Source organism: Salvelinus alpinus, chromosome 36 (assembly GCF_045679555.1).
Source record: "Salvelinus alpinus chromosome 36, SLU_Salpinus.1, whole genome shotgun sequence".
NCBI lineage: Eukaryota > Metazoa > Chordata > Actinopteri > Salmoniformes > Salmonidae > Salvelinus > Salvelinus alpinus.
Window position 1 is genome coordinate 19540882 of NC_092121.1, and position 23864 is coordinate 19564745.

At 49.2% G+C, this 23864-nt stretch overlaps 1 protein-coding gene across 1 annotated transcript in view; it reads right to left on the reverse strand.

Moving 5' to 3' along the window:
• Positions 1-23864, reverse strand: part of LOC139565489 (SH3 and multiple ankyrin repeat domains protein 1-like) — a 153082-nt gene that overhangs the window by 6516 nt on the left and 122702 nt on the right. The window contains exons 16-25 of the mRNA XM_071385881.1: positions 19881-19963; positions 19555-19679; positions 19291-19426; positions 19115-19195; positions 15010-15018; positions 14408-14434; positions 14237-14293; positions 13527-13645; positions 13025-13133; positions 8774-12308 (exon numbers count right to left, since the gene is read on the reverse strand). Coding sequence (XP_071241982.1) covers positions 8774-12308; positions 13025-13133; positions 13527-13645; positions 14237-14293; positions 14408-14434; positions 15010-15018; positions 19115-19195; positions 19291-19426; positions 19555-19679; positions 19881-19963 — 4281 coding nt within the window. The remainder of the gene's footprint in view (positions 1-8773; positions 12309-13024; positions 13134-13526; positions 13646-14236; positions 14294-14407; positions 14435-15009; positions 15019-19114; positions 19196-19290; positions 19427-19554; positions 19680-19880; positions 19964-23864) is intronic.

Here is a 23864-nt window from a genome sequence, read left to right on the forward strand (position 1 = left end):
ACCTACGGTACATAGAGGGATTATTCATAACACGTTACCCAACCTCACCACCACTATTCATAACACGTTACCCAACCTCACCACCACTATTCATAACACGTTACCCAACCTCACCACCACTATTCATAACACGTTACCCAACCTCACCACCACTATTCATAACACGTTACCCAACCTCACCACCACTATTCATAACACATTACCCAACCTCACCACCACTATTCATAACACGTTACCCAACCTCACCACCACTATTCATAACACATTACCCAACCTCACCACCACTATTCATAACACGTTACCCAACCTCACCACCACTATTCATAACACGTTACCCAACCTCGCCACCACTATTCATAACACGTTACCCAACCTCACCACCACTATTCATAACACGTTACCCAACCTCACCACCACTATTCATAACACGTTACCCAACCTCACCACCACTATTCATAACACATTACCCAACCTCACCACCACTATTCATAACACATTACCCAACCTCACCACCACTATTCATAACACGTTACCCAACCTCACCACCACTATTCATAACACGTTACCCAACCTCACCACCACTATTCATAACACGTTACCCAACCTCACCACCACTATTCATAACACCTTACCCAACCTCACCACCACTATTCATAACACGTTACCCAACCTCACCACCACTATTCATAACACGTTACCCAACCTCACCACCACTATTCATAACACGTTACCCAACCTCGCCACCACTATTCATAACACGTTACCCAACCTCACCACCACTATTCATAACACGTTACCCAACCTCACCACCACTATTCATAACACATTACCCAACCTCACCACCACTATTCATAACACGTTACCCAACCTCACCACCACTATTCATAACACGTTACCCAACCTCACCACCACTATTCATAACACGTTACCCAACCTCACCACCACTATTCATAACACGTTACCCAACCTCGCCACCACTATTCATAACACGTTACCCAACCTCACCACCACTATTCATAACACGTTACCCAACCTCACCACCACTATTCATAACACGTTACCCAACCTCACCACCACTATTCATAACACGTTACCCAACCTCACCACCACTATTCATAACACGTTACCCAACCTCACCACCACTATTCATAACACGTTACCCAACCTCACCACCACTATTCATAACACGTTACCCAACCTCACCACCACTATTCATAACACGTTACCCAACCTCACCACCACTATTCATAACACGTTACCCAACCTCACCACCACTATTCATAACACGTTACCCAACCTCACCACCACTATTCATAACACGTTACCCAACCTCACCACCACTATTCATAACACCTTACCCAACCTCACCACCACTATTCATAACACATTACCCAACCTCACCACCACTATTCATAACACGTTAACCAACCTCACCACCACTATTCATAACACGTTACCCAACCTCACCACCACTATTCATAACACGTTAACCTCACCACCACTATTCATAACACATTACCCAACCTCACCACCACTATTCATAACACGTTACCCAACCTCACCACCACTATTCATAACACATTACCCAACCTCACCACCACTATTCATAACACATTACCCAACCTCACCACCACTATTCATAACACGTTACCCAACCTCACCACCACTATTCATAACACGTTACCCAACCTCACCACCACTATTCATAACACGTTACCCAACCTCACCACCACTATTCATAACACGTTACCCAACCTCACCACCACTATTCATAACACGTTACCCAACCTCACCACCACTATTCATAACACGTTACCCAACCTCACCACCACTATTCATAACACGTTACCCAACCTCACCACCACTATTCATAACACGTTACCCAATCTCACCACCACTATTCATAACACGTTACCCAACCTCACCACCACTATTCATAACACGTTACCCAACCTCACCACCACTATTCATAACACGTTACCCAACCTCACCACCACTATTCATAACACGTTACCCAACCTCACCACCACTATTCATAACACGTTACCCAACCTCACCACCACTATTCATAACACGTTACCCAACCTCACCACCACTATTCATAACACGTTAACCAACCTCACCACCACTATTCATAACACGTTACCCAACCTCACCACCACTATTCATAACACGTTAACCTCACCACCACTATTCATAACACGTTACCCAACCTCACCACCACTATTCATAACACGTTACCCAACCTCACCACCACTATTCATAACACGTTACCCAACCTCACCACCACTATTCATAACACGTTACCCAACCTCACCACCACTATTCATAACACGTTACCCAACCTCACCACCACTATTCATAACACATTACCCAACCTCACCACCACTATTCATAACACGTTACCCAACCTCACCACCACTATTCATAACACGTTACCCAACCTCACCACCGCTATTCATAACACGTTACCCAACCTCACCACCGCTATTCATAACACGTTACCCAACCTCACCACCGCTATTCATAACACGTTACCCAACCTCACCACCACTATTCATAACACGTTACCCAACCTCACCACCGCTATTCATAACACGTTACCCAACCTCACCACCACTATTCATAACACGTTACCCAACCTCACCACCCCTATTCATAACACGTTACCCAACCTCACCACCACTATTCATAACACGTTACCCAACCTCACCACCACTATTCATAACACGTTACCCAACCTCACCACCACTATTAATAACACGTTACCCAACCTCACCACCACTATTCATAACACGTTACCCAACCTCACCACCGCTATTCATAACACGTTACCCAACCTCACCACCACTATTCATAACACGTTACCCAACCTCACCACCTCTATTCATAACACGTTACCCAACCTCACCACCACTATTCATAACACGTTACCCAACCTCACCACCACTATTCATAACACGTTACCCAACCTCACCACCACTATTCATAACACGTTACCCAACCTCGCCACCACTATTCATAACACGTTACCCAACCTCACCACCACTATTCATAACACGTTACCCAACCTCACCACCACTATTCATAACACATTACCCAACCTCACCACCACTATTCATAACACGTTACCCAACCTCACCACCACTATTCATAACACGTTACCCAACCTCACCACCACTATTCATAACACGTTACCCAACCTCACCACCACTATTCATAACACGTTACCCAACCTCGCCACCACTATTCATAACACGTTACTCAACCTCACCACCACTATTCATAACACGTTACCCAACCTCACCACCACTATTCATAACACGTTACCCAACCTCACCACCACTATTCATAACACGTTACCCAACCTCACCACCACTATTCATAACACGTTACCCAACCTCACCACCACTATTCATAACACGTTACCCAACCTCACCACCACTATTCATAACACGTTACCCAACCTCACCACCACTATTCATAACACGTTACCCAACCTCACCACCACTATTCATAACACGTTACCCAACCTCACCACCACTATTCATAACACGTTACCCAACCTCACCACCACTATTCATAACACGTTACCCAACCTCACCACCACTATTCATAACACCTTACCCAACCTCACCACCACTATTCATAACACATTACCCAACCTCACCACCACTATTCATAACACGTTAACCAACCTCACCACCACTATTCATAACACGTTACCCAACCTCACCACCACTATTCATAACACGTTAACCTCACCACCACTATTCATAACACATTACCCAACCTCACCACCACTATTCATAACACGTTACCCAACCTCACCACCACTATTCATAACACATTACCCAACCTCACCACCACTATTCATAACACATTACCCAACCTCACCACCACTATTCATAACACGTTACCCAACCTCACCACCACTATTCATAACACGTTACCCAACCTCACCACCACTATTCATAACACGTTACCCAACCTCACCACCACTATTCATAACACGTTACCCAACCTCACCACCACTATTCATAACACGTTACCCAACCTCACCACCACTATTCATAACACGTTACCCAACCTCACCACCACTATTCATAACACGTTACCCAACCTCACCACCACTATTCATAACACGTTACCCAATCTCACCACCACTATTCATAACACGTTACCCAACCTCACCACCACTATTCATAACACGTTACCCAACCTCACCACCACTATTCATAACACGTTACCCAACCTCACCACCACTATTCATAACACGTTACCCAACCTCACCACCACTATTCATAACACGTTACCCAACCTCACCACCACTATTCATAACACGTTACCCAACCTCACCACCACTATTCATAACACGTTAACCAACCTCACCACCACTATTCATAACACGTTACCCAACCTCACCACCACTATTCATAACACATTACCCAACCTCACCACCACTATTCATAACACGTTACCCAACCTCACCACCACTATTCATAACACGTTACCCAACCTCACCACCACTATTCATAACACGTTACCCAACCTCACCACCACTATTCATAACACGTTACCCAACCTCACCACCACTATTCATAACACGTTACCCAACCTCACCACCACTATTCATAACACGTTACCCAACCTCACCACCACTATTCATAACACATTACCCAACCTCACCACCACTATTCATAACACGTTACCCAACCTCACCACCGCTATTCATAACACGTTACCCAACCTCACCACCACTATTCATAACACGTTACCCAACCTCACCACCGCTATTCATAACACGTTACCCAACCTCACCACCACTATTCATAACACGTTACCCAACCTCACCACCACTATTCATAACACGTTACCCAACCTCACCACCACTATTCATAACACGTTACCCAACCTCACCACCACTATTCATAACACGTTACCCAACCTCACCACCACTATTCATAACACGTTACCCAACCTCACCACCACTATTCATAACACGTTACCCAACCTCACCACCACTATTAATAACACGTTACCCAACCTCACCACCACTATTCATAACACGTTACCCAACCTCACCACCGCTATTCATAACACGTTACCCAACCTCACCACCACTATTCATAACACGTTACCCAACCTCACCACCTCTATTCATAACACGTTACCCAACCTCACCACCACTATTCATAACACGTTACCCAACCTCACCACCACTATTCATAACACATTACCCAACCTCACCACCACTATTCATAACACGTTACCCAACCTCACCACCACTATTCATAACACGTTACCCAACCTCACCACCACTATTCATAACACGTTACCCAACCTCACCACCACTATTCATAACACGTTACCCAATCTCACCACCACTATTCATAACACGTTACCCAACCTCACCACCACTATTCATAACACGTTACCCAACCTCACCACCACTATTCATAACACGTTACCCAACCTCACCACCACTATTCATAACACGTTACCCAACCTCACCACCACTATTCATAACACGTTACCCAACCTCACCACCACTATTCATAACACGTTACCCAACCTCACCACCACTATTCGTAACACCTTACCCAACCTCACCACCACTATTCATAACACGTTACCCAACCTCACCACCACTATTCATAACACGTTATCCAACCTCACCACCACTATTCATAACACATTACCCAACCTCACCACCACTATTCATAACACGTTACCCAACCTCACCACCACTATTCATAACACGTTACCCAACCTCACCACCACTATTCATAACACGTTACCCAACCTCGCCACCACTATTCATAACACGTTACCCAACCTCACCACCACTATTCATAACACATTACCCAACCTCACCACCACTATTCATAACACGTTACCCAACCTCACCACCACTATTCATAACACGTTACCCAACCTCACCACCACTATTCATACCACGTTACCCAACCTCACCACCACTATTCATAACACGTTACCCAACCTCACCACCACTATTCATAACACGTTACCCAACCTCACCACCACTATTCATAACACGTTACCCAACCTCACCACCACTATTCATAACACGTTACCCAACCTCACCACCACTATTCATAACACGTTACCCAACCTCACCACCACTATTCATAACACGTTACCCAACCTCACCACCACTATTCATAACACGTTACCCAACCTCACCACCACTATTCATAACACGTTACCCAACCTCACCACCACTATTCATAACACGTTACCCAACCTCACCACCGCTATTCATAACACGTTACCCAACCTCACCACCACTATTCATAACACGTTACCCAACCTCACCACCACTATTCATAACACGTTACCCAACCTCACCACCACTATTCATAACACGTTACCCAACCTCACCACCACTATTCATAACACCTTACCCAACCTCACCACCACTATTCATAACACGTTACCCAACCTCACCACCACTATTCATAACACATTAACCTCACCACCACTATTCATAACACGTTACCCAACCTCACCACCACTATTCATAACACATTACCCAACCTCACCACCTCTATTCATAACACGTTACCCAACCTCACCACCACTATTCATAACACGTTACCCAACCTCACCACCACTATTCATAACACATTACCCAACCTCACCACCACTATTCATAACACGTTACCCAACCTCACCACCACTATTCATAACACGTTACCCAACCTCACCACCACTATTCATAACACGTTACCCAACCTCACCACCACTATTCATAACACGTTACCCAATCTCACCACCACTATTCATAACACGTTACCCAACCTCACCACCACTATTCATAACACGTTACCCAACCTCACCACCACTATTCATAACACGTTACCCAACCTCACCACCACTATTCATAACACGTTACCCAACCTCACCACCACTATTCATAACACGTTACCCAACCTCACCACCACTATTCATAACACGTTACCCAACCTCACCACCACTATTCGTAACACCTTACCCAACCTCACCACCACTATTCATAACACGTTACCCAACCTCACCACCACTATTCATAACACGTTATCCAACCTCACCACCACTATTCATAACACATTACCCAACCTCACCACCACTATTCATAACACGTTACCCAACCTCACCACCACTATTCATAACACGTTACCCAACCTCACCACCACTATTCATAACACGTTACCCAACCTCGCCACCACTATTCATAACACGTTACCCAACCTCACCACCACTATTCATAACACATTACCCAACCTCACCACCACTATTCATAACACGTTACCCAACCTCACCACCACTATTCATAACACGTTACCCAACCTCACCACCACTATTCATACCACGTTACCCAACCTCACCACCACTATTCATAACACGTTACCCAACCTCACCACCACTATTCATAACACGTTACCCAACCTCACCACCACTATTCATAACACGTTACCCAACCTCACCACCACTATTCATAACACGTTACCCAACCTCACCACCACTATTCATAACACGTTACCCAACCTCACCACCACTATTCATAACACGTTACCCAACCTCACCACCACTATTCATAACACGTTACCCAACCTCACCACCACTATTCATAACACGTTACCCAACCTCACCACCACTATTCATAACACGTTACCCAACCTCACCACCGCTATTCATAACACGTTACCCAACCTCACCACCACTATTCATAACACGTTACCCAACCTCACCACCACTATTCATAACACGTTACCCAACCTCACCACCACTATTCATAACACGTTACCCAACCTCACCACCACTATTCATAACACATTACCCAACCTCACCACCACTATTCATAACACGTTACCCAACCTCACCACCACTATTCATAACACATTAACCTCACCACCACTATTCATAACACGTTACCCAACCTCACCACCACTATTCATAACACATTACCCAACCTCACCACCACTATTCACTAGTAGCCTACACCTGAAGACGGACATTGTTAGATTGGCTATCAATATGAGGCTCAGGATGTTAACAGCAGCTAATTGCTATTAAAGTTGTGCTGAGTAGACAGGAACTTGCTTTTCTTTTCTCTGGCTGTTGAAACACAGGCAGTAAATTGAAGAAAGGGGAAATGTTTTATGTCCAGTCAAACAGACAGTGTGTGAGAAAGGAGGAGTGCAATTACCTGTTTCTGGTGGAGAGACATAAAGCAGACGGAGACAAAAACATGGGACATAAAAATGGGGAAGAATTTACATAGTAAAACACACTCACTCACGCACGGACGCACGCTCACTCACACTTTCACTCACTCATTCACTCACTCACTTACTCACTCACTCACTCACTCACTCACTCACTCACTCACTCACTCACTCACTCACTCACTCACTCACTCACTCACCCATTCCCACAAAATACACAAGTAGCGCCAGGACAAGAGATCGCTGTGTGATTGATGTTTACAACACAGGAGGTTGGTGGGACCATAATTGGGGAGAATGGGCTCGTGGTAACTGCTGGAGCGGAATCAGTGGAATGGTATCAAACACACGGCTTGACTCCATTCCAGACATTATTATGAGTCGTCCTCCCCTCAGCAGCCTCCACTGGTGTACAAGTAAAACATGCAGGCCTTTGTACTGAAATCTATGGTCTACTGAAGATAATATAACAGTAGTCATTTTACCTGTATCAACACACACAACCTCACCAAATATCCTCTAACATATCATAGAGAGTGTACCTGTGTCTACTTAGCGATCTCTGGCTCCCTCTCTGCTGCAGTTTGTTGCTGAGCTCATTGATGATGCTGGCCTTCATGCTGGACATGGGGGGGTACAGCCTCCGGCCCTCCAGGTAGGTCCCCTGGTCCCCTACTAACTGACCCTCTGACCCCCACAAAGGCTTCATCTCAGGGGTCCGGGGTCGGTCAAAGTAGGGTGACGTGGGACGCCCCAAATTCTGTGTCATCCCATAACCCTCCCGTCCTCCATCGTCCTCCTCCTCTCCTTCCTCCTCCTCCTCTTCCTCATCCTCCCTCCGTCTGTGTGACTGGAAGGAGGGCGGGGCGGTACTGGTCTCTCTGCGTAGTTCGGCCGCTCGGCCCCCCTCCCTGAACCTGCCTGATTTGGGGTAGGTGGAGACGGCGGCCGTGGCGTTGTGCATGTCAAACGTCTGTCCGTCCAGGTAGCTCATGTACGACTCCAGGAGGTCTGCTCCTCCCGCCCTGTCTCCCTCCCCTCCTCCTCCTCCCTCCCTCCCTCTCTCCAGCCTCTCTTCCAGCCTCTCTCTGGCTCCTCCGCTCATGGCCAGGATGTTGTCCAGGTGGTGGTCACTGCTGCTGCGGCTGTCCAGCTCCTCTATCCCAGAGTCCACCACCGTCTCCTGGGACTCCCCTGCCTTGGCTGTGGGGTGAGGGTGGTGCTCCCCTATCCTGCGGCCGGCCGCTGTAGAACCAGAATGGGCTGGGTGTGTCCTGTCCTGGTGGGGCTGGACTGAGGTCCTCGTGGTGGTGGCAACGGTGGTGGTGGTGGTGGTGGTACAGGGAGCGGTGGAGGTCAGGGCTGCAGAGCCCCGGAAGGGGCCAGAGGAGGCTGCAGTGGAGGAGATGGGAGGGGGACCACGGTAGGATGGGGGCCCTGCAATGGAGTGGGGAGGAGGGGTGGGGGATGAGCTCCTATGGATGGTGGAGGGGTGACCCTGGGTGGGGGAGGAGCGACCCTGGGTGGGGGAGAAGCGACCTTTGGGAGGAGGGGTGGGGGAGGAACGCCCATGGGAAGGGGAGGAGCGCCCGGTGTGCGTGCTGTTGTAGAGGTGGTGAGAGTGGGTCATGGCAAGGGAGGGTCTGTGAAAGGAGCTGGGTGGGGGTGGGGGGGAGACAGAGGGGGGAGGCGGGGGTCCTGTGGGCTGGAGGCTGGAGGGTGAGGGTGGAGGAAGGGGGTTGGGTGATGTCTGAGTGGGGGAGTTTCCTGACTGGGTCAGGTTGGCCACCTCACTGTCATAGGAGGTAAGGCTGGAGGTGGTGGAGTCCCCCGCCTGTGGAGAGGGTAGGGGGGTGTGGGCCGGGAACCCACTGATAAACATGTCTTTTGGGGGGGGTGGTGGGGGAGGTGGTGGGGGCTGCTGCTGGCGAGAGGCCAGGTTGTTGATAATGGCGCGGTGTGTGTAACCTGACATTCCACCCCGGTCAAAGCTGTTGGCAAACTCCAGCGGAGGGGGCAGTGGGTCCGCAAACACAAACTCATCATCCACATCCACAGAGGGGGCAGGGGGCGGCAGAACCATGAGGCCACTGCCCCCGGAACCCCCTCCCCCCTGAGGGTGAGACGGGGCGGCTGTAGCGGGGGGAGATGGAGGGGTGAGAGACAGGATGTAGCCTGCCTCACTCTCCATCCTCAGAAACGAGGCCTGGCGAGGCTGCTGGGACGACAGCTGAGGGGGCTGCTGGGTAGGGGCTGTCTGCTGCCTCATGTACCCCTCTCTGTCCCGCTCTCGTTCTCTCGACCTCTCCCTCTCTCTCTGTCTTTCCTCCCTGTAGGTGGGTTGGTAGTGCTGGGACTGGTAGTGATGCGTGTGGACTGTTTTGTCCTCAGAGAAGCGTACCCTCAGCCCCTCTCTGGCCCCGCCACCCTCCCTCTCCCGCTCCCCTCCTCCCCCCTCCTCGCCCCAGCCTGCACCCCTGAGGATCCTGGGGGAGGGGGGTCGGCCAGTGGAGGAGGTGGTGGCGGCTAGGGAGGAGGAGGTGACCAGGTAGGAGGAGCTGGAGGAATGGGTGGCTGAGGAAGCCGGCGTGGGGGAGGTGGCCTGGGAGGGGAATGCCACCACACTGGACATCTGTCGTACAAACTGGTGCTCGGTCCCTCTCTCCCTCCTCATCCTGCCGTCGTCTTTCAGGGCCCGCTCCCTGGCAGCCAGGGCCAGGCCCAGGGGTGACGAGGGGTCCAGGACCTTTCCTGTCAGGGGGTGGATGAAGGTGGTGCCAGAGGGGACCTGCTGCTGCTGCCGGCTTGAGGCCCCGTAGAAGTCAGCCGGAACAGACTTGGGCTGGTAGTCTGGAGCCGGGGAGGAGTACTCTGGCAGGCCGAAGGCAGGGGGCATGCTGCGGGTGTGGTGGATGAAGGTGTCCCCAGAGAACATGCCCTCGTCGATGGACTTGGAGGGCCGGAGGCGTGGGGAGGGGCCACCGGGCTGGGGGCTGAACTGCTGCTGCTGGGAGGCCTGAGTCCTGCCTGCCACTCCTCCTTCTCCCCCTGGCACCACCTCCTCCTCGGCAGACATGAAGATGGAGGCGCTCTTCCTGCGGGCCTCATGGAAGCGTTCCCTGTCCCGGCGGGCTGCGCCCACGATGGCCGCCCCAAACTGGCTGGTGAAGTCACTATCCTGGCCTCGGAGGGAGGGCGGTGGAGGGGCCGGGATGGAGGGAGGAGCAGGGGGTTGCGGGGCTGGGGTGGAAGGGGGTCCGTGGAGGGGTTGGGTTCTGTCAGTCTCCTCTGGTGGGGTGGGCTCAGCCTCCACACTGCTGCCCTGGCTGCTGCGGCCACTGCCACTGCTGATGGAGGGGGCCTTGACTATGATGGTGGGGATGGGGATGGAGCTCTTCTCCATTGGGGCCTTGCCCCCCAGCGTGCCCTGGCCAGCCCGCAGGTCCTCCACCTTGGACTGCTTCACCAGAGGGCCCTTCCCTCTCCGCGCCCCCCCTCCTTTAGGTACCCCCTCTCCAGCCCCCCCAGCCGCACTGCGGTCTGCCCTCTGCTGCTGGCTCTGGGTGGTCTGCTGCTGCTGGGGCATCACCGTGGCACTGCTGGAAGGTGGGGCGGCGTTACTGTAGCCCCTCCTTAGACCTGCAGCCTTTCCCCCCCCCACTCCTCCTCCCCCTCCTGATCCAACAGGCTCCCCTGGGTAGCCCCCTTTCCTAGGGGCAGTCCTGCTCTGAGCGGAGTGGGCGGGGGCATTAGAGTACTGGTGCGTGTGGTCCACCCCTCCTCCTCCAGCGCCGGTACTGGACCCCCCTGCCCTTTCGCGGCCCCCGTGGGTGAAGTGCACAGACTGAGAGTAGAGCTGGTAGTGGGCTGCCGTGGAGGTGGACTGGGACACGGCCACAGAGGGCTGCTGGGAAGACTTGCACCCTCTCCAGCCCAGGGGTGGGGCAGAGGAGAAGGGGGGGTCTGGCGGGGCGGTGGTGGGGGGCGGGGGGATGTCATCTGGGCCGGGAACCGAGAGACTTCGGGCAAACTTCATGGCTGGAGGATTGAGATGGGACTTCTCCTCTTCAGTCACCCCTGCAGTACACCACAGACAGAGATACAAGAGAGGAATGAAAAGGACTGATGAGAGAGAGAGGGACTGAGGTATAGGGATGGAGGATAGAGACAGAGCAGAGTGAGAAGAGGGGCGAGGGACAGGGTAGAGGAATGGTACAGAGAAAATACTGCTCGAACAAAAGAACAGATGATTAATGTGGGAGGCTGTCTGTCTGTCTTTGTAACTGCCTGCCTGTCTGTCTAATTGTCAGGCGGTCCTCTCCTTCATCTGTAAGTCTGTCTGTCCTCTAGCAGAGATGATGACCAGCAATATCATTCTGTATGTACTGGTAAAAGTACAGCAACGGTCATTTGCCAACAGGGTGTGATGTTATACCGCCTTTTACTTGGCGAGTCACAGGAGAAGTCCATCGTCTTTAGCTGTGTCACATTGAACCACAGTTCCAGCTCAGCTTCTGTGATGAACAGCTCCTAGAAACAGTGTATCAGCCTACAAACATTTTAGTACAGTACAACACATATAATACTGCTATACAGCAGAAGCATACTACAACATGAACCAGAGTAACATGTATGTAAACTGCAGGACAGAGACAGAATAGGTAGACATGAAGCACATGGTATGCTACAGCTGCAGACAGTGTGTTACAGCACAGGCCTTTAAGAGTCTAGAGGACAGACAGACGGACAGGCCGGCCAGAGGGCTGGCCAGACAGACAGAGAGACAGCCTCACCGATGGATTTCTGTCGCAGCATACCGTGTGGAGGGGCGTGGCCTGATGTGAACTGGGCGCGGTCATAGCCCAGCCCTGTCATCCCCATTTCTGATTGGTCGTAATTTGGCTGCACAACAAGAGAGGGAAGAGGGAGCAGAGGACAATGTTCAGAAAGGATAGAACTTATATAACAGAATCAACTTTGCAGACTGTGGTACTGTGGTACAGTAAGTGAATAAAATAGCTTTACTATTCATGAAAGAGCTGTCAATTACTTGTAAAATAGTTCATTTCTAGTAGTATAGTAGCTTAGGCAGTCAAACCAATCTTATTTGTATGGGTGTTGCATCAAGCTAACCACTGAATGACATGGTGTAGCATCTCCTAAAGATGTGGGTGTTACCATAGGAACACTACAGGACAAACTGTTCCTCTCAACCCCATGACAGGTGATAGTGAACACGGGCGCTCGCACACACACACGCGCACCAGCACACACGCAACGCCGACACATACACACCTCATTGGCGTAAAAGGAGCCCCGGCTCCTGTCTCTCCTTGCCCCCTGACCCCGCGTCCCTGGCCCCTCATTGGTGCTGATTGTCTGCTGAGCTGCTGCCAGGATCTCATCTAGCTTATCTGAGACAGTGAGAAAGAGAGACGGAGAGAGAGAGAGAGACGGAGAGAGAGATGGATAGCGAGAGACGGAAACAGAGAGAGACAGAGAGACAGAGACAGGGAGAGGGAGAGTTGGAGAGCGAGAGACGGAGAGTGAGAGAGACAGAGAGAGGGAGACGGAGAGATGGAGAGAGATGGACCGATAGAGAGAGAGAGAGAGAGAGAGAGAGAGAGAGAGACAGAGAGACAGAGAGACAGGGCGCGCGAGAGAGACGGAGAGAGAAAGAGACAGAGGGAGAGAGACGGACAGAGAGAGAGAGACGGAGAGAGAGACGGAGAGAGAGAGACGGAGAGAGGGAGACGGACCGATAGAGAGACAGAGAGACAGGGCGCGAAAGAGAGAGATGGAGAAAGGGAAACAAGTGGTATAGAGGTCAGAGAAGAGGATGCGACAGAGTGGAGGAGGGAAAGGGTGAGGGAGAGGAGAGAGGGTCAAATCAGGCCAACAAACACTCCACCACACATCCACCCACTGAGGGGGAATTTATTGCTATGTGAAAAATAAAGCCCGGCTATTCCCCTGATGCTGTACATGCATATGAAGTCTCTTACTCAAAGCCATCTGATAGACTGTCCTCTTCTTCTCTGTAACTTGTGAAGACTCAAATTCTGAAAGGATATGGAAAAACCCAGTAAGCTGACTGAATGCTAACTGGCTAGCAGAGACGTTTGCAGTTTTAACAGATAAAAACACAAAGCATAAAAGAAGTTTGTGATTTGTACCTGATTTCTTTTTCCAGGGGGTAGCAGCTGAGGACAAGGCAAAGGCAGACGTTAACTTTGGCACTTGAGTTACTGTAACACCATCACTTGAGTTACTGTAACACCATCACTTGAGTTACTGTAACACCATCACTTGAGTTACTGTAACACCATCACTTGAGTTACTGTAACACCATCACTTGAGTTACTGTAACACCATCACTTGAGTTACTGTAACACCATCACTTGAGTTACTGTAACACCATCACTTGAGTTACTGTAACACCATCACTTGAGTTACTGTAACACCATCACTTGAGTTACTGTAACACCATCACTTGAGTTACTGTAACACCATCACTTGAGTTACTGTAACACCATCACTTGAGTTACTGTAACACCATCACTTGAGTTACTGTAACACCATCACTTGAGTTACTGTAACACCATCATAGTAAGTAATACTTATATTCCTATGTGTGCTGCAATCAGAAATGTCTGTGTCCTCTTTGTGACACACACACACACACACACACACACACACACACACACACACACACACACACACACACACACACACACACACACACACACACACACACACACACACACAAATCTCTCACCTCTCTCCACTGTGACGCGTCCCCACCAGGGAAGTGCAGTGAGTTCAGAGGAAAGACAGAGGTTTAAACAGAGTAGGGGAGCGTGAGTAGACCACAGGGTTCTACAGACGGGTTTAGAGAGGGGTTCAAACAGCCCCCTGTGACTGTGAGCTTGTGTATTGTGGGGACCACGTTTTTAGAGGTGGTGAGTGGTAGGAAAGTAGTCTGGTTAAGTGTTTTGTTAAAATGTCTTAAATGTTAGCTGAATTACGTTAGGGTCATTTCATTTCAGACACGCCAAATCATTCAGTTTAGAAAACAACACTGTGTGTAATAACTGTTGAACAACTTTCCAGTAAAAAGAAAGATAGCATACTGTCATTAGCCTTGTAATCGATGCTTAGGCTACTGCTTTAGAATTGAAACGTGCTGTTAAAACAACGCTGAAGAACTCAGGTAAGTGTGTGATATCATTTCCATGTTAATGCTGGTGCTATCTTGCAGCGTGACTTCCAGGTGAACTGGGACTCTGCACCAAACATAGAGGTGAGACAGTTTAATGGGCATTGTCAGAGGTAGCTATATTCATTCATGGCATTAGAATAAGCATATGGCACAGGCTGATATGGCTCCATCACACATTCTGCTCCTGAAACCTTGCTTTAGGGGACGCGCATATGGAATGAGGAGCAGAAGTTGATCCATAAAGAACAGTTGCAGGACAGACTTTTGTATGAAAAGAGATCTTTATAGCATATGTTTGTTTATGAAGATTAAATTAAACAAATATATCTACTGTATGGTTATACATGAAATATGGAGAGTATAGCTGCATTATCACCCTGAACAGGGGTCATGTATGTGTGGGGTTATACAGTATATATACTGCTATTACAGCATTAAGGTTTGTGTAGTAGTGGGACGAGGGGTTGTAACATTAGTGTAGTGTAGGTTTGGGATGTTCCATACTATAGGGGTAGTGATCATTGGTTTACAGGTGGGGGGAGATCAGGGCAGGGCAGGGGGGGTCTGTGGGGGCGGCTGCTCATGCTGTGTGTCAATCAGTCAGTCAGGGGTTTGGACCACAGAGAGGGGTCATGAGGGTCAGGGGGTTTAGACCATATAGAGGGGTGATAAGGGGATAGTCAGGGGGTTTGGACCACAGAGAGGGGTGATGAGGGGATAGTCAGGGGGTTTGGACCACAGAGAGGGGTGATAATGGGATAGTCAGGGGGTTTGGACCACAGAGAGGGGTGATGAGGGGATAGTCAGGGGGTTTGGACCACAGAGAGGGGTGATAATGGGATAGTCAGGGGGGTTGGACCACAGAGAGGGGTGATGAGGGGATAGTCAGGGGGTTTGGACCACAGAGAGGGGTGATGAGGGGATAGTCAGGGGGGTTGGACCACAGAGAGGGGTGATGAGGGGATAGTCAGGGGGTTTGGACCACAGAGAGGGGTGATAAGGGGATAGTCAGGGGGTTTGGACCACAGAGAGGGGTGATGAGGGGATAGTCAGGGGGTTTGGACCACAGAGAGGGGTGATAATGGGATAGTCAGGGGGGTTGGACCACAGAGAGGGGTGATGAGGGGATAGTCAGGGGGGTTGGATCACAGAGAGGGGTGATGAGGGGATAGTCAGGGGGGTTGGACCACAGAGAGGGGTGATGAGGGGATAGTCAGGGGGTTTGGACCACAGAGAGGGGTGATGAGGGGATAGTCAGGGGTTTGGACAACAGAGAGGGGTGATGAGGGGATAGTCAGGGGGGTTGGACCACAGAGAGGGGTGATGAGGGGATAGTCAGGGGGGTTGGATCACAGAGAGGGGTGATGAGGGGATAGTCAGGGGGGTTGGACCACAGAGAGGGGTGATGAGGGGATAGTCAGGGGGTTGGACCACAGAGAGGGGTGATGAGGGGATAGTCAGGGGTTTGGACCACAGAGAGGGGTGATGGGGGGATAGTCAGGGGTTTGGACCACAGAGAGGGGTGATGAGGGGATAGTCAGGGGTTTGGACCACAGCGAGGGGTGATGAGGGGATAGTCAGGGGTTTGGACCACAGAGAGGGGATAGTCAGGGGTTTGGACCACAGAGAGGGGTGATGGGGGGATAGTCAGGGGTTTGGACCACAGAGAGGGGTGATGGGCGGATAGTCAGGGGTTTGGACCACAGAGAGGGGTGATGGGGGGGATAGTCAGGGGTTTGTACCACAGAGAGGGGTGATGAGGGGATAGTCAGGGGGGTTGGACCACAGAGAGGGGTGATGAGGGGATAGTCAGGGGGGTTGGACCACAGAGAGGGGTGATGAGGGGATAGTCAGGGGGGTTGGACCACAGAGAGGGGTGATGAGGGGATAGTCAGGGGGGTTGGACCACAGAGAGGGGTGATGAGGGGATAGTCAGGGGGGTTGGACCACAGAGAGGGGTGATGAGGGGATAGTCAGGGGTTTGGACCACAGAGAGGGGTGATGAGGGGATAGTCAGGGGTTTGGACCAGAGAGAGGGGTGATGAGGGGATAGTCAGGGGTTTGGACCACAGAGAGGGGTGATGAGGGGATAGTCAGGGGTTTGGACCACAGAGAGGGGTGATGGGGGGATAGTCAGGGGGGTTGGACCACAGAGAGGGGTGATGGGGGGATAGTCAGGGGGGTTGGACCACAGAGAGGGGTGATGAGCGGATAGTCAGGGGGGTTGGACCACAGAGAGGGGTGATGAGGGTATAGTCAGGGGTTTGGACCACAGAGAGGGGTGATGAGGGGATAGTCAGGGGTTTGGACCACAGAGAGGGGTGATGAGGGGATAGTCAGGGGTTTGGACCACAGAGAGGGGTGATGAGCGGATAGTCAGGGGTTTGGACCACAGAGAGGGGTGATGAGGGGATAGTCAGGGGTTTGGACCACAGAGAGGGGTGATGAGGGGATAGTCAGGGGTTTGGACCACAGAGAGGGGTGATGAGCGGATAGTCAGGGGTTTGGACCACAGAGAGGGGTGATGAGCGGATAGTCAGGGGTTTGGACCACAGAGAGGGGTGATGAGGGGATAGTCAGGGGTACAGTAAGCTAGTAGTTACCCAACCATCTGGATCTTATCCTGACTCTGCACTACATGAGATAATAAGCAGTGTGTATTGAGGACAGGAGTAATGTCCCAGCAGACTGGCTTGTAAGGGAGAGTGACATGTGGGAGTGTTGGAATGAGCTGGAATCTGACCTAGGATCAGATAGGGAATACTCAGAGGCTCCCGCTTGCCTCTCATATTATCTGCTCCCATAAATCATCATCATGGGCAAAGTGAGCATGCTCAGTAGAGACCGCAGCAGCATCTACAGTAGTCTCCCTCCGAGTGACACCCACCCCCTGCAGTGTTACCCTGGCAACAACACACTCAGCCAGTGTAGGTGTGTTTGTGGAGACGTGGGACTGGTCTGGGGGTGCTAGGGTTATAGGGCTGGGGGGTGCAGGGGGTCAGGGGGTAAAGGGGGGCGCAGTGAGAAGGATCAGGGGGTGGGTGGGGTCATTGTTTGGGGGGTTACCTGTAGTGGGGGTGCTGGAAGTGACAGTGTGGAACCTCTGAAAGAACAGTGAAATGCATTGAGACTCTCATCCATGTTGATACCCTAACAATGCTGTCACCATTAAGGTTCTGACACCTTTCCCTGGACACTCAGACAGTACATGACAGTGTCACTTCTCTGCCTCTCTCTGCTTCCCCTCCTTTTCTTCCCTCTGTCCATCACAGCATACCTCTCTGTGACTGTATCCCCTTTTTGCCTTTCCTTTCCCACTGGGCACACACTGGTTGAATCAACGTTTTTTCCACGTCATCTCAATAAAATTACGTTGAATCAACGTGGAATAGACGTCCACGTCTGTGCACAGTGGGTTCTTTCCTCTCTCGCTTTTTTCACTTCATGCATCTTAAGCTCCACCCATCCCTCCTGTCTTTCACCTTCTCTTCTCATCATTTCTCTCTATCTCCAGACGTACATCTCCCTCTGTTATACATTCCTCTGTATTCCTTCTAGATGCTCTTTCCCTCTCCGTATATTCCTGGTCTCCCTTTCCTCCTCTGTCCTTCTGTCTTTCCTGTCTCTACCCAGAACCCAACCCGTCTCCCCCATGTCTTACCCATCTCCTCCAGTTCTGAGGTCATGGATTTGGAGCGGAGAGCGATGGCCGGAGTGGTTAGTCTTTTACTCTGCTGGGGGACTGTGGAGAAAGGAAAGCATCATCATCCTCGTCCTCATACTCATCCTCGTCGCCATCATCGTTGTCGTAGTTCCAGACCCTGTGTTGTCTCTTACTTTTCTTTCTCTGGCCATCCTCCATGTCAGGGTTGCGTGTTACCATGACAACCTTGACCATGAGGGCGTTTCCACCTTGCCTGATCATGTTGACCACCTGCCTGTGTCCCACCTTCACCACATTCTGACCATTCACCTGAGAGGGGGGGGGGGGGGGGGAAGAAGAAGAAGTCCATGTAATTGGTTAGAGAGGGTGATTTTTCATAATAACAGTCATTGTGAAGGATCCAACTACAGCTCCCATCATGCCCTAGCAGCACACACCTCAATGAGGAAGTCTCCCATTCTCAGACCGGCTCTCCAGGCCACGCCTCCTTCGTCGACAGACTCCAGGTACTGCAGTGCTGGGAAGGCTGGGGTGGGAGTGAACTCCTCGATGGGGGTCTGAGCTGAAGACAGAGAACAGAGGGGTCACCAACATTATGTCATACCCACTGTATATAACTAGACTGATGAAGCCGATGCAGCACAGTGAGACTGTCCAAGTGTGTTCATCTGTGTGTGTGTGCCTGTGTGTGTGTGTGTGCCTGTTAAAGGCCCGTCTGTATGTCTGACTGTCTATCAACAGCTGATCGCACGTGTTTCCTTACCCTTGGCTCCTCTCAGCACAAAGCCAAAACCCTCACTGTCTTTTTTCTGCAGAAGCACTGTCTTCTCCTTGATGATGTAGTCACTAAGAGAGAGGACAGAGAGAGAGATGGGGAGAGACACTTAGCGATAACATGAGATACATTAAAAAAAGGAGTGGAAAAAGGGGACAGCAGGAAGAAGAGAAAGAGAGAGAGAGGTAGGAGAGAGAGAGGTAGGAGAGAGAGAGAGGTAGGAGATAGGTATCCCCCTGCATACATGCACACTGCACCAGGAGGGAGCCTTAATCCTGGGAGAGAGAGGGAGGTGGGAGGGGTCAGGGACCTTCTGAAATGAGGGCACATTTTTTAAGCACATGAATATAAACATTTAACTGACTCTGCCCTGACTCGGCTCCCCAGAGCTGGGCAGTGGGTTTTGTATTTCCTGTGTTCTCTCTGGGGTCAGGGGTCAGCTGATGACATAATGCACCAGACCAGGGGCTCGCTTGGCAGCCTTGTGTCGGTGACTGGGCGAGGTAGAGTAAGATTGCGCTGGGTTGGTTGACAGAAAGACCAGAGATGTTGTTCCAGAACCTCACTCTCTAAGATGCTAGGCTATATATGATGATGGCGGTTGCCTGAGCAACAACCTACTGGACGTAGGATCTAGCTGGTGTAACATAGAGAGGTCTGACTACACTGGAAGAGAGAAATGTATGCACAGCTAGGTGCTCTGATGACACAGACGTAGTCATCCAAAGAAGAAGAAGAACCCTCACATGTAGAGCCAATAAAGAGGTCAGGTTATGTTTGTCCGCCTCGCTAAAATAGCCTCATGAATAAACAGGGGATAATGAGTATGGGAGATGACGATAATTGGCAGTTTCCAGTTGCTATCTAACTATAGTACATGGAGCTATCATGGAAAGACCACAGAAGAAGTGAGAATACCCACAAGCACCTGCATGTCAGCCACTTGATCCCCTTTTGGAAGACCTAGTTTAGTTAGTTAACCAGTCATCCAAACATTCAACCACATATAATGTCACTGAGTTAGCTAACCAGTCATCCAAACATTCAACCACATATAATGTCACTGAGTTAGCTAACCAGTCATCCAAACATTCAACCACATATAATGTCACTGAGTTAGCTAACCAGTCATCCAAACATTCAACCACATATAATGTCACTGAGTTAGCTAACCAGTCATCCAATGATTCAACCAGCTACTGTCAACATACTGTTTACCTTTAATAATGTTTACATACTGTATGTTGCTTGACTGTTTTTCTTCCCTTCTTCTTCTTTACCCATGCCGTCCCCTCCACTGGCATAGCAACTCGCATAGCAACTCACTTAAATACAGTCATTTGCCAGCATGAACCAATGAGCACCACACAATCACGGACTGCATCCATCTGTAATGACAACTTCCTCATAATTGAGCCTAGTGCACCACTGTTGACCAGAGATCTATATGGGATCTATATGGGGAATAAGGTGTAATTTGGAACCCGGCACAACTAGGGGATTGGTTTGTTAGGTTGGTTATGTTCCTCACACGAACATTCCTCTGGACTGCAGCCCAGTGGTATCTATACTGACACAAGCTCCCCTGTCATCAAGTCTGTCACCAACTCAAGGTTGTGCATACCGTAATAACACCACACAATCATCTAACCATGTTCCTCCAATATACGCATCTCCAACATACATACCTACTGTATCTCCAACGTAACTGATCCATGCAACACAATCTATAAGTTAGAGCTGGGTGATATGGACAAAAATCCCTATCGTGATAAATTACCTCAATTAATGCTACAACGATAAATAGAATGATACGTTTATAACATTAATGTGCACCACAGTTTATAACATGAACGTGCACCACAGTTTATAAAATTAATTAATGTGCACCACAGTTTATAACATTAATTAATGTGCACCACAGTTTATAACATTAATTAATGTGAACCACAGTTTATAACATTAATGTGCACCACAGTTTATAACATTAATGTGAACCACAGTTTATAACATTAATTAATGTGAACCACAGTTTATAACATTAATTAATGTGCACCGCAGTTTATAACATTAATTAATGTGCACCACAGTTTATAACATTAATTAATGTGCACCACAGTTTATAACATTAATTAATGTGAACCACAGTTTATAACATTAATGTGCACCACAGTTTATAACATTAATGTGAACCACAGTTTATAACATTAATTAATGTGCACCAAAGTTTATAACATTAATTAATGTGCACCACAGTTTATAACATTAATTCATGTGAACCACAGTTTATAACATTAATTAATGTGCACCACAGTTTATAACATTAATTAATGTGCACCACAGTTTATAACATTAATTAATGTGCACCACAGTTTATAACATTAATTAATGTGCACCACAGTTTATAACATTAATGTGAACCACAGTTTATAACATTAATTAATGTGCACCACAGTTTATAACATTAATGTGCACCACAGTTTATAACATTAATTAATGTGCACCACAGTTTATAACATGAATTAATGTGCACCACAGTTTATAACATGAATGTGCACCACAGTTTATAACATGAATGTGCACCACAGTTTATAACATTAATTAATGTGCACCACAGTTTATAACATTAATTAATGTGCACCACAGTTTATAACATGAATGTGCACCACAGTTTATAACATGAATGTGCACCACAGTTTATAACATGAATGTGCACCACAGTTTATAACATGAATGTGCACCACAGTTTATAACATTAATGTGCACCACAGTTTATAACATTAATTAATGTGCACCACAGTTTATAACTAGTATCCTTTAAACTACTACTACTAGTTTGATGGTTGTCCCATTAACAATCACCCATATTAGCAAACTTATTTAATTTCAAACTTCAATCAAATGTATTTATAAAGCCCTTCTTACATCAGCTGATGTCACAAAGTGCTGTACAGAAACCCAGCCTAGAACCCCAAACAGCAATGCAGGTGTAAAAGCACGTGTAGAACTTCACATTTCTCTAGTATGGGATACTTATCGTAATGAACGGTAACAGCAAAATGCCTGCGATAAGTGATCGGTATGGTCGGTGTGGATCATTTTGGGTTTATCGTCCCAGCTCTGCTATAAGTATTGGTAACATCATCTAGAAGCATAACAAGGGGGACTGCTACCCATGGCACGGCATGCACCACTCAAACCACTTCTTATTCTCTTATACCATTTCAGTGCTGTGACATGCACACTAATGTTTGTATACATACACAGGGACACACATTGATAACACACACACATACACACACCATATGCAGACACAGTTGAAGCAGAGCCACTAGCGGGAATACATGTTATAGATCTGCCTCCTATACCTTGTTCTCAATCAACAACAGCTCACAGACCGTCACACACAGAGACCCAGAAACACGACACACACACACATTCTGCAGATGAGAGAAGCAGCAATTATCAGACAGTTGTGTCGGTACTGTGTTGCTACTGAAGGCAGACGTACAGACACGGAAAGGAGAGGGAGAGGAGAGTGATTAATGTACATGGAGACACAGCTAGGCTGTAACGTTACTGCTAATGTACCGGGCTGTGCATGCGTCTCTCCTTCCTCACTACACACACACACACACACACAGACACACACACACACACACGGACGCACACACGGACGCACGTACAGGCTCATGCATTGCAACACATCCCATCTGTCTATCGATTAGTCTTCCTAATCACTCCAGTCTACCATCCATGTCCACATGCATGCTCCTCTCCCTGCCTCCCTCCCTCCCTCCCTCTCACCATCCCTCTATCCTCCAGCCCTGCGACCAGTGAGAAATCAAAAACAGCCTGTACCTGTAAATGAACCAGACACTCCTATTCATGGGGCCTAGCGACGGCCAGGAAGAAGAGAGGGAGAGATCCTCCTCGCCGCATCCCCCCATCGCCATTTCCCCCCCCCTCCTC